This window comes from Scyliorhinus torazame, chromosome 22 (genome assembly GCF_047496885.1).
Source record: "Scyliorhinus torazame isolate Kashiwa2021f chromosome 22, sScyTor2.1, whole genome shotgun sequence".
Lineage (NCBI taxonomy): Eukaryota > Metazoa > Chordata > Chondrichthyes > Carcharhiniformes > Scyliorhinidae > Scyliorhinus > Scyliorhinus torazame.
The window spans coordinates 92,870,517-92,887,095 of NC_092728.1; the positions used below are offsets into that span (position 1 = coordinate 92,870,517).

The 16,579-nt window shown below is 43.5% G+C and overlaps 2 protein-coding genes across 5 annotated transcripts in view; both read left to right on the forward strand.

The window, feature by feature from the left end:
* The window catches only part of LOC140399221 (uncharacterized), a 38,801-nt gene extending 32,490 nt beyond the window's left edge, over positions 1–6,311 (forward strand). For all 4 annotated transcript variants that reach the window (XM_072488589.1, XM_072488588.1, XM_072488591.1 and 1 more), the window contains one exon: positions 5,733–6,311. In XM_072488589.1, the coding sequence (XP_072344690.1) occupies positions 5,733–5,968 (236 nt within the window). In that variant the 3' untranslated portion in view covers positions 5,969–6,311. The remainder of the gene's footprint in view (positions 1–5,732) is intronic.
* A 5,125-nt stretch (positions 6,312–11,436) lies between these two features.
* setx (senataxin) overlaps positions 11,437–16,579 on the forward strand; it is a 124,883-nt gene continuing 119,740 nt past the window's right edge. Inside the window, exon 1 of the mRNA XM_072488595.1 lies at positions 11,437–11,557. The gene's annotated coding sequence lies outside the window, so the exon portion shown is untranslated. The remainder of the gene's footprint in view (positions 11,558–16,579) is intronic.

Below are 16,579 nucleotides of genomic sequence, written 5' to 3' on the forward strand. Positions count from 1 at the left end.
CTGGGAATACCACCGCCTGGAGATTCCCCTCCAAGCCACTCACCATCCTGACGTGGGAATATAATCACTGTTCCTTTACTGTCGCCGAGTCAAACACCTAGAACTCCCTCCCTAATAGCACTGTGGGTGTACCTACACCTCGGGAATTGCAGAGTTCTAGCTTGTTCTGAGCAAGAATCTAAACAGACAGTGTATAGGAAAATTAACATGAAACTTGGGACAGATTTTGAAATAATAACAGGTGAAGCTGGCCATGCTCATCAATATGGAATACTATGTCGTATTATCATGGGGAGATGCTGGTGTAGTGATAATGTCACTAGTAATCCAGTGGCTAGTTCTGAGGATATGGTTTTGAATCGCACCATAGCAGCTGGTGGAATTTGAATTGAATTAATAAATCTGCAATTTAAATCCAGTCTCAGTAATGACCATGAAATTATCATTGAACAGAACCACAGCAATGTGGTTGACTGCCCTCCAAAATGGCCTAATCGGTCACTCAGTTCAAGACCAATTAGCTATGGGAAACAAATGCTTGTCTTGCCACTGATGTCCATACCCTATGAAAAAAAAGTGCATCAGACAGCAACTCTTACCGTTTGCACCTGCATAGTAAAACACAAATCAGGAAGAGTTATCCAAGTTGCCTGCTCCTGCACAAGCTTCACTGCACCTGTATCTCGTTCTTACATTCAGCATTAAAACATATACTCACTTGACACTAAACAGTAGTTCAAGTTATTGACAACGCAAGTCTCAATTACTACCAAAGAACCTCTTTGCTATTATTTTGATCCCAAACCAGACCCCCAACAGCGGCTACGATACTGGACCAAAACCCCAAAAGTTTATTTTATTTTGTAAGACTGTGGAAAGAATGATTCGCTCCAGTAGTGATGGCATGAAGAAATAGGGCTTTGGCATTTTTTAAACAAAGTTTATTATGAATACAATATTAAACTCTTTAACTTCACACACAAAAAGAACAGCCATCTTTCTAATGCCCCTTGTGATTCCGGATGATATGCCGTTGAGTTAAATTGCTTTATTCCAAAGCTATCCGTAACTTCCTTGATTCTTCGACATAAAATTGGATCCCTGATCTGAGAATTTATATTGGTAGTCTATCTCTAGTAAAAAAAAAAAAATTGGTTAACTCCTCTGCAACCCTCTTAGCTGTAATGTTTCTTAATGGAATTGCCTCTGAAAATCTAGTAGAGACATCCATTATGGTCATTTTGGCTTTATGCAGGGGTCCCACGCAATCAGTTAGGACCCTAGTAAAAGTGTTCTCAATGCTAAAATGGGTATTACAGATGCTAGTTTGATTACCACCTGAGGTTTCTCTATTACCAGACATGCACGGTAACATTTAACTACATTCTTATGCAGTTCAGGGCAATCAAAATATTTTTGTATTTTTGCTTTACTCCTAAATGACCCCTACTGGAACCTCATGCGGTACCCGCAAAAGCCCCTTGTCTGTAACCCACCGGTAATACCACTTGAACCTCTGCGTATTTCTAATCTGCTTGAATATATAAGTCTCCAATTTCACAATACATAATTTCTAATGTAATAACACACTGGTATACATTTAGATTGCATTTCTGTATATGCTTTCTGATACAACTGCTTTATCTCTGAATCTTTCTGTTGTAATTTAACCAACTTGCTGAAATTAAAGATATCTGTTTCATCTACTCTTTACCAACCATCTGATCAAACATGGTTTCTGACAACAGAACCTCAGCCTCCCTATCGATACTCCAAGTTCTCTTCCTCCTGTCTCAACCTGTGGCTTTGTGATCTTGTTACCACACAATCAGGAAACACTCCCGGATATACTTCTTTCAACATCTCAACTCTTTGACTTTCAACTGGCTTTTCAACCACAGTAGGCTGCACTCCCACCTGTGATCCAGCTGTATTATTACAGGATATATTGAACCCCTGAAAAAGGTAATTTTTCTCTTACTCCAACTACCACTTAACTTTTCACCGGACTCATCATTAATTCCACAGAGGCTGGTTTAGCACACTCGGCTAAATCGCTGGCTTTTAAAGCAGACCAAGGCAGGCCAGCAGCACGGTTTGATTCCCATACCAGCCTCCCCGAACAGGTGCCGGAATCGGGCGACTAGGGGCTTTTCACAGTAACTTCATTGAAGCCTACTTGTGACAATAAGCGATTTTCATTTCATTTTCATATTATCACCTTTTCTGGCAATACTCCTTCCAAACTACATATCTTCTTATCACTCACCTCTAAAGATTGACTTACTCCTGTATCGCTTAAGATCTTAATCTCCTTACCTACTTCACACGAGTAAACCGTACCCTCACAAATAAAATCCTTAAGTTGTGGTACCTGCTATCCACCAACCTCTGAACAGGTTGTACATTCTGTTGCCCCTCTTCCATTGGGACAATGGTTTTTCTTCCCACTTTAATAAACTCCAGGCTTATCCTGTTTTAATGAGTCTGTCTTCCCAGCGCTTATTACAATAAAAACACTTGAGTTTTCTTATCCCTCTACCAGTATCATAGGTTTCCTTTTTACTTTGAGGCACACTATCCTTAACGTCACCAACTAAACCTCCTTTGCATTGGTCACCTGTGAATTTCTCATTTTCCCAGTTTCTATCATTCACAGATTGAAATTGATGTTGAAAACCAAACTTTACTTTATGAACCAATTCAAAATCATCTACCATTTCTGCTGCCAGTCTACTGGTTTTAACTTTTGCTCTTCCACTTGAGCTTTCACTACTATGGAAGTGAATCCTCAAATTCCTCCAAAATAATTTTGGAGCATCATACGTGTGGTCTATTTTTAATGCTCTTGTCCACCTATCAAAATTATTTTGTTTCATTATTTTTGAATTCTGTACGTCTGACCTGGTTCTTTCCTTCGATTTCTAAACTTTTGTCTGTTGGCTTCTGGCACTAGTTCATATACACTCAAGATGTTTTTTCTCACCTCATCATAATCTCTAGATACCTCCTGATAGTGATGCAAACTCTTCACCGGCTCTACCTACCAACTTTGAACCAACACTACCCACATGGTCTTTGGCCAATTCAGTTGTTTAGCCACCTTCTCAAATGAGATGAAAATGGCTTCCACATCTTTCTCATCAAATCTTGGCAATGCTTGAATATATTTAAACATATCCCTACTAGAACGTATTTCTTCTTCCTCTAGACCTTCCTCAGCTTCTGCCTTTAACTTCAACCTTTTTGTTCTCCTTTCCAAAGTTTGTATTCACTCTCTCTCCTTACCCCTTTCTTCCTTTGCTAATCTTCCCATTTCTACCTCCATGGTCCTTCTTTCCATTTCCTTTTGAAAAGCCCTCTCTTTTGCCTTCTTCCATTGCTAATCTCTCATTTTCTTTGCTTCTATTTCCAATTTCTTCACTTCTATTTGTAATTGAATTCTAGCTAATTGTAATAATTTGGGCTGTGACTGGCAAATTTAAATATTGAGCGATGTCTTGAATTATCTCTATCTTCCTCACCCCTTTAGGTAAGGTTAACTGCAGCTTCTCCGCCAAACCCAAAAACTGCTATCGTCCCTCTTTGTAAAGTATCTTGAGTAATCTCTTCCACACCAGGAAAATCTTTGCAACTGAAAGAGCCAGTCACTCCCTATTTACATTTCAAAACCTGAAAGAATGCAATCGTTCCACACACACTCACTGTCTTTAAGTTCAATAACCCCAATCCAAACAAGGAATTATACTTAAGATTCCGGACGACCCCAACTGTGGTTAGGATACTGGACCGAAACCCCCATGTATTAATTTATTTTGTAAGACTGTGTGGAAAGAATGATTCGTCCCAGGAGCGATTGTATGAAGAAATGGGGATTTTTTTTTTAAACTAAACTTTATTATGAATATAGTATTAAACTCTTTAACTTCACCCAAAACGAACAGCTTACTATTACTCCTTAAACACTACTACTCAATTCCCCATCAAACAACAAGAAGAGAAACATACATCTCTCAACCCGTCTTAAAATCAGCATGGCATAGAGTGATACTTGCTTTACAGAACAGATTATGGCTCCTGTTAATTAATTCGGACTCTGGCTGCATGTCTTTAAAAAGCTGGTTCACCTATCATGCTCCAGCTTATTCCTTGTCCTCAAACAAGACTGCTCTGCTTTAAATATTACTTTTTTTATAACTACCCTACTGGGAGAGAAAACTGCCTTTACTTGTGGTCAAAACAAAGGTTGCCAGGTGAGACCAACTCTTCTCCAAAGCTTTCTCAAAATATATCTCGGAATGCCTTCGCTCCACCCAGAAATGACATCAGTTCCCCAAGCTGAAAAACAAATTAACTTGCTAGGCAAAAAGCACATTAACTCCTGTGAAACTTTGCTCAGTGAAACCACAGTGCATTAGCACAGACTAAAAAACACATTCCCCTGGTCAATGTCACCTTCTGGTTCCTAAAAAGTTCCCAGGCACTGCAAACCAAATCCTTTTTAAAAACATGACCACTGCAGTCAAACACACGATAACCCCAGGCTTTTGACCCTTAAATCGTCCCCAATATTCAGAATCCAATATTCGTATAATCCTCCATTCGTCACAGTTTTGAAAATTTACTTGTACCCAAAGTGTTTCTTCCTTCAGATATTAATCATTGATGGAGCTTTAAAAATGTAAACGCTCTTAACCCCACCTTTCTTTCATCTTGCTTTGAATATACTATTTTACATGTGAGTTAAGTACTGTATTCTAATTTGAACTTCCTGGTTTAGGCTATGTGTCTCAGTAAAGATTCGGCAATCTGAAGAGATGCCGTTGCTTGCCCTACTCACAGATCCCCTGAGGAGAGCACTGCACTGAATCAAATTGCCACAAAAAAAAATCAGTGGGCAGTTGGTGTACTTGTATTGAACAAGTGCAGTTTGTTAGTAGGGCAGAAGGTATATGTGTTTCTTGGGGGCAAAATATGACTTTCAGTAAATACTTTGTGTATCTCTGTGCATGGGATGTCTATTTAACACCAATACTTAGCTTGCCCTAACTTCCTCGGTAGCAAATCCTGAAAATTGCATGTTGGCTTCTGAATTTTGGAATCCTACATTTCACTCTAATATTAAATAAATGTCTGGTCTGTCTGAAATTGTATCAGAATTCAGAATTTTTTTGCTAGTTTGAAACTTCCCCTTGTATTGCTAGAAAAAGTGAGAGGCATTACCGTGACTACTGTTGCTCTCTCCTGCATGTTTATATTTATTCAACAATTCACTGTTAACTGTTTTCAAAAGTAATTGCATGTGGAAATGCAAATTGGTTAAAAAGGTTTGTGACCACATGGGTTAAAATAAAGTCCACATCCAAGTGCTCATGTGCCTCTAGATTAATTTGCATTTTACGAGTTTGGTTGGTTGAGTGTACAAAATAGATCATTGATTTACTTTGAATTTGAATTCTAAACAGCATGCTGGCAAATCCAGGACTACAGCATAAATGTTACATTGTTTTGCAAATCCTGGTGAAATGGCAATCTCAGGCTTCTTTGCAAATTGTGTAAGGGAAGCAGTTATTACATTCGGGTAAACTTTTCAAAATATTTATTTTGTGAAAGCCCACAACTGAATTAATCATGACTATTTAAATTACAGAGTTTATTTTTAATTTTAAAGGGGACAGTAACCTTAACAATGCCATGTAGTAAAAGTCAAATCTAACTTTAATATTTTATAGAAATTGTCGACTTTCTGTATGAACATATAATTCCAAATTTGGAAGCAATGCTGGAGAAACAGGTTGGCCCAGATGATTGGATTGGAGCAGATGATCTTTGTCGGCCACAGCAACGTGAGTTCAAATTAATTGATATATTTGATGAGGAAGATGAAATTGAGAAAATGCAGGCACAGGGAAAACTTGCTGGAACCCTCGCAGCAAATTCAAGTTGGAGAAATGATCTGAAAATGTGATTCCCCAACCCACCGTGATCTTATGATGTGCTTTGTGATCACACTGATGAACCAATTTTGAATGCAATACTGACTGCAAAAAGATTGCCATTCACATTGTGGTCTCTGGAGACCTCTGGGTTTTTAATATTCAACAGTTGTGTGCAAGGTCGTTCTTTTTATTCTTTAATGGATGTTGGCATTTCTGGAAGGCCAGCATTAGTTGCCCATCTCTAATTTATACCAAATGTTAATTGTTTAAGATGTACAGCAATAATATGAAAATAAAAATCCTCTGTCTCTGCTCATGAACAATTCAAACTACATTGAGAAGCATGACACAAATAAACACTTTTGCACCTTTCATTATATCATTGTATGAACTGCTAATGATGGTAATGGTTGACTTGTATAAATGTTTTTAAATTGTCAACTTTATTTCGCTTGAATAAAACATGTTTTGTGTAAATAGAAAATTAAAACGTGGATATTTGGAAATCTAAAATCTAAAAGAAATTGCTGGAAATATGCAGTTGGTGTGACAGCATTTGTGGCGAGAGAAACATTAACTCTGATTCTATCTTCTCGGGTGCTGGCAGATCTGTTGAGTTTTTCCAGTATTTTATTTTTCAGTGCTTATGATGTTCATCTTGATATCTTACAAATGGGAAGGAAGGAGGCTTTCTTGGAAAGTCAACATGAAATTTGTTCCCTGCTTTTCAAACTTGGCTGAATGTTTACATATGAACAAGAAACAGGAGTAGGCCATTCGGTCCCTTCAGCCTGCTCTGCCATTTAATAAGACCATGGATGATCTTTGATCGCAATCTCAACTCTGCATCCTACCTACCCCCGATAACCTATCACGCCCTTGCTCACCAAGAATCTGTGCACTTTTGCCCCCAAAATAGTCAAAGACTCTGCATGGCTCAAGGAGCTGAATGGCCTATTCCTGTGTCCCATTTGGAGCTGTGTTTAAATTTTGACACCACACCTAAGAAAGATGAATACATGAAGAAGAGGTGCAGTGGTAGAACAGAAAGTACTACCACTACTGATATAATATGCTAGTTTGGAATATTCAATTCCTGTTGCTAGAAAAGCTGCATAAAGTTACATAGGATGAGCTGACTTTTTTGAGGGGGTGGAGGATGTTTGTGAATGCTGTGGGGAGGGGGGGTCATATGTTTTGGTCCTGCCCAAAACTGGAGGGGTATTGGAGGGAGGTCTTTAGAGTAATCTCAAGGGTGGTGTATGTGAGACTCAAATTGGGTCCCCTAAAATCCATATTCGGGGTGTCGGATCGGCCAAGGTTAGAAGCAGGTACGGAGGCAGATGTCTTGGCCTTCGCCTCGCTGATTGCCCAAAGGGGGATTCGGTGGGGGTGGAGGTCGGCTACTCCGCCCTGTGCCTCGGCATGGTGGGGGGACCTGCTGGAGTTCCTAACACTCGAGAAAGTAAAGTTCGAGTTGAGGGGGAGGATGGAAGGGCTCTACAACTCATGGGCCTTGTTCATCATACATTTTCATGAATTGGATGACATTGAACATTGAGTGTGGGGGGCGTTGGAATGTATAAATTAATAATGATTTTTCATTTTTTGTATTTGTATTCAAAATGTTGGGAGCTGTTTGAGGGTGGGTGGGATGAGGGGATTGTTGACTAGGGGATTGCCATTGTATTTGTTGTTATTATTTGTTGTAAATATGATGAAAATGTGAAAAAGGAGAATAAAAATATTTTTAAAAGAAAAGTTGCACAGGATCAAAAACCATTACACTCTTAAAACCACAAGCATAACTCCATGGGATAATCACCTGTGTAAGTGCAATTTGACATGAGAGGTTATAATCAGATTTCATACTGTTGGCTGTCCCGACAATGCAGATTGCAAGTTTAGGGGCATTATTTAGAGTTTATTACAACACCGTAATAACCAGTATTTTCCTTCTGTTCTACGTCTAATGTTCAGTTGTGGAGTGGCTATCTGAGAAGGATGTGTTTTATCAGATCCTTGCCCACTTTAACACCTAGCCACTTTTCCATCCATCATTCCAGATGGATTGAGTGAATGGGAAGTGCAAATAGCCACAAGTCATGGGCAAGTCAAAAATATGATTGTGGGCCTATCCAAAATGTTGACAATATAATCATCCTACGAGTGTTTGATGTCCCCAGTGTTGAGGAATCTTCACCATGAAAAAAAAGTACAGTTTTGAGGATGCAAATTGGAGAAAATAGCGTTACATCATTGAATTACATGAAGGAACATTTGGGGTCCTGCCAATAATATGCCATTGTTACTTCCAAAGGAGTACTATACTGTGAGATGTTATATTCAGATGCAATAATAAAGGCCTGTCTGGCTTCCATTCAAAAGGTTTTGTGGCAATATTTTAGAGAAGAACAGTGGAATTATTCCAGTTCCCTGGCCAATATTCATTCCTCAATCAAATCACCAAAATTGATTAAAAGCAAATTACTGCGGATGCTGGAATCTGAAACGGAAGCAGGAAATGCTGGAAAATCTCAGCAGATCTTACAGCATCTGTGGAGAGAGAAAGGAGACGTTTTGAGACTGGATGACTCTTCGTCAAAGCATCAAAATAGATTATCTGGTCATTATCAAGCTCTTATTTTGAGACCTTGCTGTGCACAAATCGGTTGCTATGTTTCTTACATGACAACAGTGGCATTACATTACATGCTGTCACAGAATCTTAAAATCTTTACAATGCAAAAGGAGGCCATTTTGCCCATGGAGTCGGCACTGGTTCTCTGAAAGGGCATTCTACCTAGTCCCACTATCCTGCCTTATCCTTGTAAACGTGCATATTTATTTTAGATAGCAACTCAGCTTTTGAGTAACTCAAATCAAACCTGCCTCCCCCACCCTCTCGAGAAGTTCATTCCAGACTCAAACCACCCTCTGGGTGAAAGGATTCTTCCTCACATCACTTCTACAGTGTAAAGTGTAGGGATGTCCCGAGGTTGTGAAATATGTTAACTAAATGCAAGTCTTTCTTAGCCCTCTCTCACCTCTCGATTTGACTATTCCAATGCTCTTTGGCCAGGCTCCATCTGCTACCCTCCATAAACTTGAGCCCATTCAACACACTGTTGCTCGTGTCAAGTCTTGTTTCCCCAAGATCCATGTGCTTACTGATTTGCATTGATTCTCAGTCCAGAAATGGGCCAAGTGTATGATGAGGTGAAGGGATGGGAAAGGAGGCTGAATAAAGCTAGGAGAATAAAGTTGGTGGTGGTGTGGGGGGGCAAAGATTATGCTCTGAAACTGATTCTCTGCCTGTATATCACTGTGACCTCTGTGATAACACTCATGAGGCTCCACTGATAGGGATACACTGATAGAACTCCCTGTGAAACTCCTAGAATACGAGCTTTCCAACTTGTGGGTGGAGGTCTGCCCAACTGGGGCTTGTTACTTAGAGTCATAGAAGTTTACAGCATGAAAACAGGCCCTTCGGTCCAACTTGCCCAATTTTTACTACTAAACTAATCCCAATTGCCCGCATTTGGCCATATCCCTCTACCCAGCTTCCCATATAACTGTCTTAATGCTTTTTAAAGGACAAAATTGTACCCGCCTATCATTCCAGACACTCGCCACCCTCTGAAAAAAATTGCCCCTCTGAACTCTTTTGTATTTCTCGCCTTAAACCTATGCCCTCTAGTTTTAGACTCCCCTACCTTTGGGAAAAGATGTTGACTATCTAACCTTATCTATGCCCCTCATTATTTTATAGACCTGTATAAGATCACCCCTAAGCCTAGTCTATCCAGCCTCTCCTTACAACTTAAACCATCAAGTCACGGTGGCATCCTAGTAAATCTTTTCTGCGCTCTTTCTAGTTTAATAATATCCTTTCTATAATAGGGTGCCCAGAACTGTACACAGTATTCCAAGTGTAGCCTTTCCAAAGTCTTGTATAATTTCAGCAAGACGTCCCAACTCCTGTATTCAATGTTCTGACTAATGAAACCAAGCATGCCAAATGCCTTCTTGTTGACTCTGGCCACCTGTGACTCTACTTTCAAGGAGCTATGAACCTGTAGCCCTAGATTTGTTCTATAACTCTCCCCAACTCCCTACCATTATCTGAGTAGGTCCTGCCCCGATTTAATCTGCCAAAATGAATCACCTCACATTTATCTAAATTAAACTCCATCTGCCATTCATCAGCCCACTGGCCCAATTGACCAAGATCCCATTGCAATCCTAAATAATCTTCTTCACTATGCCACCAATCTTGGTGTCATCTGCAAACTTACCATGCCTCCTAAATTCTCATCCAATATCCCAAGTCATTCAATGTTCCCTACTTCTACCAGCCTTGTCTTTCACTCTAAAAGGAATGTGCTTACCCTGAACCCTGGTTAACACACTTTTGAAAGCTTCCCACTTACCAGCTGCCCCTTTGCCTGCCAACAGGCAGTTGACATTTCCCACAATTAACTTTTGAAAGTTCCTGTCTAATGCCATCAAAATTGGCCTTGCGCCATTTTAGAAATTCAACTTTTGGGTCCGACCTATCATTCTCCATAGTTATCTTAAAACTAATGGAATTATGGTCATTGGTCCCAAAGTGATCCCTCACTAATACTTATGTCACCTGCCCTTCCTTATTTCCCAAGAGGAGGTCAAGGTTTGCCCCTCTCTACTCGGACCATCCACACACTGAATGATAAATACTGGCCCTAACTGAGACTGGCACCCAAAAGGTTAGGAGGGGTTATTGGGATAGGGTGGAAGTTAGGACTTAAGTGGGTCGGTGCAGACCTGATGTGCTGAATGGCCTCCTTCTGCACTGTACAATGAGCCCACGTCTCTCTTGTTTGGATTATGCTCGTGCAGAAACAGATTCACTGCCCTTGCCTTTTAACTCACTAGTCCCTGACTGGGACTCTTGTCGTCTGCCGCGCGGCAGCAACCTTTGAGTTTATGATAAACTGAAGTTAACCTTCCTTCTCGGGTCTCCTGGATGGATCATCATAACCCTCTTTGTTCTAGGCCTACTGCAGTGCCTCAATGAAGCTCAACGCAAGCTGGAGGAAGAGCATCTTATCTTTCGGATAGACTCAACACTTGAGTTTGATCATTCTAAGACCGTAATCTCTGTCCTCATTGTCTTAACATTTTTCATCCTTATACTCTTCCTCTGGTCACACCTTTTATTTCACAGTGACCTTGCAGCCACCAACATTTTTGTCACTTAATGTCCTTCCACCTTTTTTTTGCTGCTTTTCCACCCTAAAAGCTATTACACCTCTAACTTTTTCCAGTTCTGACGAACGGTTGCACGCAGGAAGCGTTTAACCCTGATAGTTTTTGTTTGATTGCAACGTCTCTGTTGCAGTGACCCTTATTGCCTCAGTGATGTGTGTGCGCGCAGGTTGTGAAGGCCGGCCCAGATTTTGGCGAGCCGGTGTGTGCTGTCCGTCCGCGGCCGCCGTCACATTTGAAAAAACACTCTCCCCGGCCGCACTGTTGGTTCGACGGCGTCACTTCCGGTGGCGGGGCCTGCGCGAGAATCGAAAGTTTCGGTCGAAGTTTAACGGGATCGCGGGGCGGAGGCGGAGCTCAGCATGGTGAGGACTTTTGGGGATGCGAAGGGCTGCGGGAACTTTTACCCTCCCCGGGGGGGGTGGGTCTCAGAATGGTTCGGGCGGAGAAGGACGCCATCGGGTCTGGGCGCCGGCGCTCCAAACCCCTCGCCCCCCCCCCCCCCCCCCCGCGCATGGTTTCTGTTTACTGAATCACGGTGCTTCAGTGAGGGAAGTCTGCGAGCGAGAGAAAGGGGGCGAAGAGCTAGCGTGTGGGGAGGGTACAGAGGGGAGTGAGAGGGATATGTGGAGGAGGACATGGGGTTTGTGAGGGAGTGGGGGGACGGCAAGGAATTTGTGAGGGGGGGACGACGACGACGAGGGGTTTGTGAGGGAGTGGGGGGACGAGGGGTTTGTGAGGGAGTGGGGGGGACGAGGGGTTTGTGAGGGAGTGGGGGGGACGAGGGGTTTGTGAGGGAGTGGGGGGGACGAGGGGTTTGTGAGGGAGTGGGGGGGACAAGGGGTTTGTGAGGGAGTGGGGGGGGATGAGGCGGTTGTGAGGGAGTGGGGGGGGACGAGGGGTTTGTGAGTGGGGAGACGACGAGGGGTTTGTGAGGGAGTGGGGGGGACGAGGGGTTTGTGGGGGGAGGGGTTTGTGAGGGAGAGGGGGGGGACGAGGGGTTTGTGAGGGAGAGGGGGGGGACGAGGGGTTTGTGAGGGAGAGGGGGGGGACGAGGGGTTTGTGAGGAAGTGGGGGGGACGAGGGGTTTGTGAGGGAGTGGGGGGGGTTTGTGAGGGAGTTGGGGGGGGGACGAGGGGTTTGTGAGGGAGTGGAGGGGACGAGGGGTTTGTGAGGGAGTGGGAGGATGACAAGGGGTTTGTGAGGGAGTGGGGGGACGACGAGGGGTTTGTGAGGGAGTGGGGGGGTTTGTGAGGGAATGGGGACGACGACGAGGGGTTTGTGAGGGGGAGGGGTTTGTGAGGGAGTGGGGGGACGACGAGGGGTTTGTGAGGGAGTGGGGGGGTTTGTGAGGGAATGGGGACGACGACGAGGGGTTTGTGAGGGGGAGGGGTTTGTGAGGGAGTGGGGGGACGAGGGGTTTGTGAGAGTGGGGGGAGACGAGGGGTTTGTGAGGAAGTGGGGGGGACGAGGGGTTTGTGAGGGAGTGGGGGGGGTTTGTGAGGGAGTTGGGGGGGGGATGAGGGGTTTGTGAGGGAGTGGAGGGGACGAGGGGTTTGTGAGGGAGTGGGGGGACGACGAGGGGTTTGTGAGGGAGTGGGGGGGTTTGTGAGGGAATGGGGACGACGACGAGGGGTTTGTGAGGGGGAGGGGTTTGTGAGGGAGTGGGGGGACGAGGGGTTTGTGAGAGTGGGGGGAGACGAGGGGTTTGTGAGAGTGGGGTGACGAGGGGTTTGTGAGGGAGTGGGGGGACGAGGGGATTGTGAGGGAGTGGGGGGACGAGGGGATTGTGTGGGAGTGGGGAGACGAGGGGATTGTGAGGGAGTGGGGGGACGAGGGGTTTGTGAGGGAGTGGGGGGACGAGGGGTTTGTGAGGGAGTGGGGGGACGAGGGGTTTGTGAGGGAGTGGGGGGACGAGGGGTTTGTGAGGGACTGGGGGGACGAGGGGTTTGTGAGGGAGTGGGGGGACGAGGGGATTGTGAGAGAGTGGGGGGACGAGGGGTTTGTGAGGGAGTGGGAGCGAAGCGTTTGTGAGGGAGTGTAGGGGTTTGAGGGGGGATTTGGGAGGGGGCGAGATGTGTGGGGGAAGTGTTAAGAGGGGCCGAGAGGAGAAGGAAAGGGGTGGCGTACAGAAACATGTGCAAGAGACAAAGAGCGCAAGTAGAGGGGCGGGGTTGAGAGATGAAAGGGGTATGAGGTGTGCAGGTGGGGATAAAGTAGGCATGGAACAAGGAGCAGTGAGCGGAGGGGTTGGAAGGAAGTGAGGTGAATAGGGATGAGAAACAATGGGGTAGGTATGGGTTTGGGGATAAAAGCCATCCTGGAGAAGGGTTGGGGGGCGCGGAGGATGAGATGGGATATAACCGATAGAGGGAGATCGAGTGGTTGGGAAGATGATATGACTTGTGCTCACTAGTAAAATAGTGGCAGTGGATGAAAGATGAAGTCATGTCATGAAAAGCATCAAAATAGAGGAGGCACAGTATATTTAAAGGAAGCAGTGAATAAGAGGGAGATATGGCATGGGGTCATGACTTGAACAGTTGAGCCTTTTTTAATTTCATGAGGAGATGTACAGGGAGCTTTTGCAGTAATGCATTTTTCATGCTGACATCAGAAATGCTATACTTCATGTGACCGAAGTGATTCTCAAATAATAATTCTGATAATTCTACAAAGGACACCTGCAGAATTTGCAAGATATGTACGGTTGTGAGAATCAGTTGAAGAATGTGGCATTTACCATATTCAGTTCCAAAGCATTTGATATAAAATGTCATCCAGTCATGGCAAATTATCCTGAGTCTCTTCTCATAGGAACTTTTGAACTCTGTTTTTATTATTTTTAATGTTTGTTGATGACAGTGTCAGACGTTGTTTCTCTGCAGGTTAGACAACGATACACAACCAGCTGTTTGGCATTTTTAGCAGGTGTAGGTATCAAACTTGCAGCATACAAATGCCCTACGGTGAGAGTGCCCTAACAGTCTGTTCCAGAAAAGTCTCCACGTCACCTTAGATTATCCATTGTTATTGCCATTTTATTTCAGCTCGTCGACAGATGTCTTGAAAACCATTGTACGGTTATCAAATTTTAGCTGCCAGATTCATCAGGCTAAGCCTCAGGTTTCCTATTTCTCAATTGTGGTCTCCTGATGTGTGTTTTCCAGTGTTGAGCAGACTAAGCCTGAATAACAAAGAAATTATGATTGCAGTGTTTATTTCTCAGAGTTGGGTAGCAAAGATGGGATAAAATGCTGAAAAAGGAGGTTTCTTTTCACTTTGCCGTTTGTCACTGGATAGAGAAAATCTGTGCAACAAGTTGATGCATACGAGCTCTGGAATTGTTCATGCTTTACAGAATTTGATTAACTGTATTGAGAGAAGCTGTAAAAAGCAGCAACTGTGGGATGCTAAACCTTTTTTTAAATTTAGAGTGCCACATTCATTTTTAATGGAATATACCTTGGGAGTTATGAAATATTTCCTTAAATGCCTGCCATAGCTCTGTACAACCCTCCATTTCAACTTATTTTCCCAGTTCTCTTTAGTCAACTCTGTCTGCATAAATGTAATTAAATAAAAGCACATACAAGAGTAAGACCCACACTTCGTACCCTCAAACCGAAGGCTCCTTTACTATGAGGTCATTAATTAATCCTGTTTCATTGCACATTATCAGATCTAAAATAGTCTGTGCCCTAGTTGGCACTAGAACATACTCCTCTGAGAAACTGTCCTGGGTATACTGTGGTAACTCATTTTCCAGGCTTCCATTATAATCTGTTTTGTCCAATCTATATTAAGGATTATTACAGTATCTTTCATACAAGTCCCTATTATTTTTCCTGTTATTATTTTGTCCTGCAGTGTAGCTTTTGTTAGCGAGGAGCCTATAAACTACTACCAAGTGACTTAAGGGGCAATTTGGCATGGTCAATCTACCTACCCTGCACATCTTTGGGTTGTGGGGGCGAAACCCACGCAAACACAGGGAGAACGTGCAAACTCCACACGAACAGTGACCGAGAGCCCGGATCAAACCTGGGACCTCAGCGCCGTGAGGCAGCAGTACAACCACTGCGCCTCCGTGCTGCCCTGGGGTATGCTAAACCTAATGCAGCAAACATCTATTTTGTTTCCAGTGATTGCTACTGAAAAGTGTACATGCAAAGGCAACTCGTAAAGAAGGATTACTCTGGACTGTGATGCCCTCCAGGACTGAATAGCAAGTTGACACTAACGGCAAAGACTCCATGCATCAAAATAGGGTGAAGTACCAGAGGACTTCTTTGTATCATCAAGAATCTACACCTTCAAATTATGAAGTTTAGTGGATGGTTAGCAACCAAATATAACATTTCAAGCAAAAATATATTTAATCAAACTTTCTTATGGTGGTGGATGTGTCCGGATCCTGGATGCGAATCCAACAATTTGCAATTTGTAAAACTGAGGAAATGTTACTGCATCACAGGAGTGATAGAGCATAGAACATTACAGCGCAGTACAGGCCCTTCGGCCCTCGATGTTGCGCCGACCTGTGAAACCACTCTAAAGCCCATCTACACTATTCCCTTATTGTCCATATGTCTATCCAATGACCATTTGAATGTCCTTAGTGTTGGCGAGTCCACTACTGTTGCAGGCAGGGCATTCCACGCCCTTACTACTCTCTGAGTAAAGAACCTACCGCTGACATCTTGTCATATCTATCTCCCCTCAATTTAAAGGTATGTCCCCTCGTGCTAGACAGCACCATCCGAGGAAAAAGGCTCTCACTGTCCACCCTATCCAATCCACTGATCATCTTGTATGCCTCAATTAAGTCACCTCTTAACCTTCTTCTCTCTAACGAAAACAGCCTCAAGTCCCTCAGCCTTTCCTCATAAGATCTTCCCTCCATACCAGGCAACATTCTGGTAAATCTCCTCTGCACCCTTTCCAATGCTTCCACATCCTTCCTATAGTGCGGCGACCAGAATTGCACGCAATACTCCAAATGTGGCCGCACCAGAGTTTTGTATAGCTGCAACATGACCTTGTGGCTCCTAAACTCAATCCCTCTACCAATAAAAGCTTACACACCGTACGCCTTCTTAACAACCCTCTCAACCTGGGTGGCAACTTTCAGGGATCTATGTACATGGACACCGAGATCTCTCTGCTCATCCACACTGCCAAGAATCTTACCATTAGCCCAGTACTCAGTCTTCCTGTTATTCCTTCCAAAATGAATCACCTCATACTTTTCTGCATTAAACTCCATTGGCCACCTCTCAGCCCAGCGCTGCAGCTTATCTATGTTCCTCTGTAACTTGTAACATCCTTCCGCACTGTCCACAACTCCACCGACTTTAGTGTTATCTGCAAATTTACTCACCCAT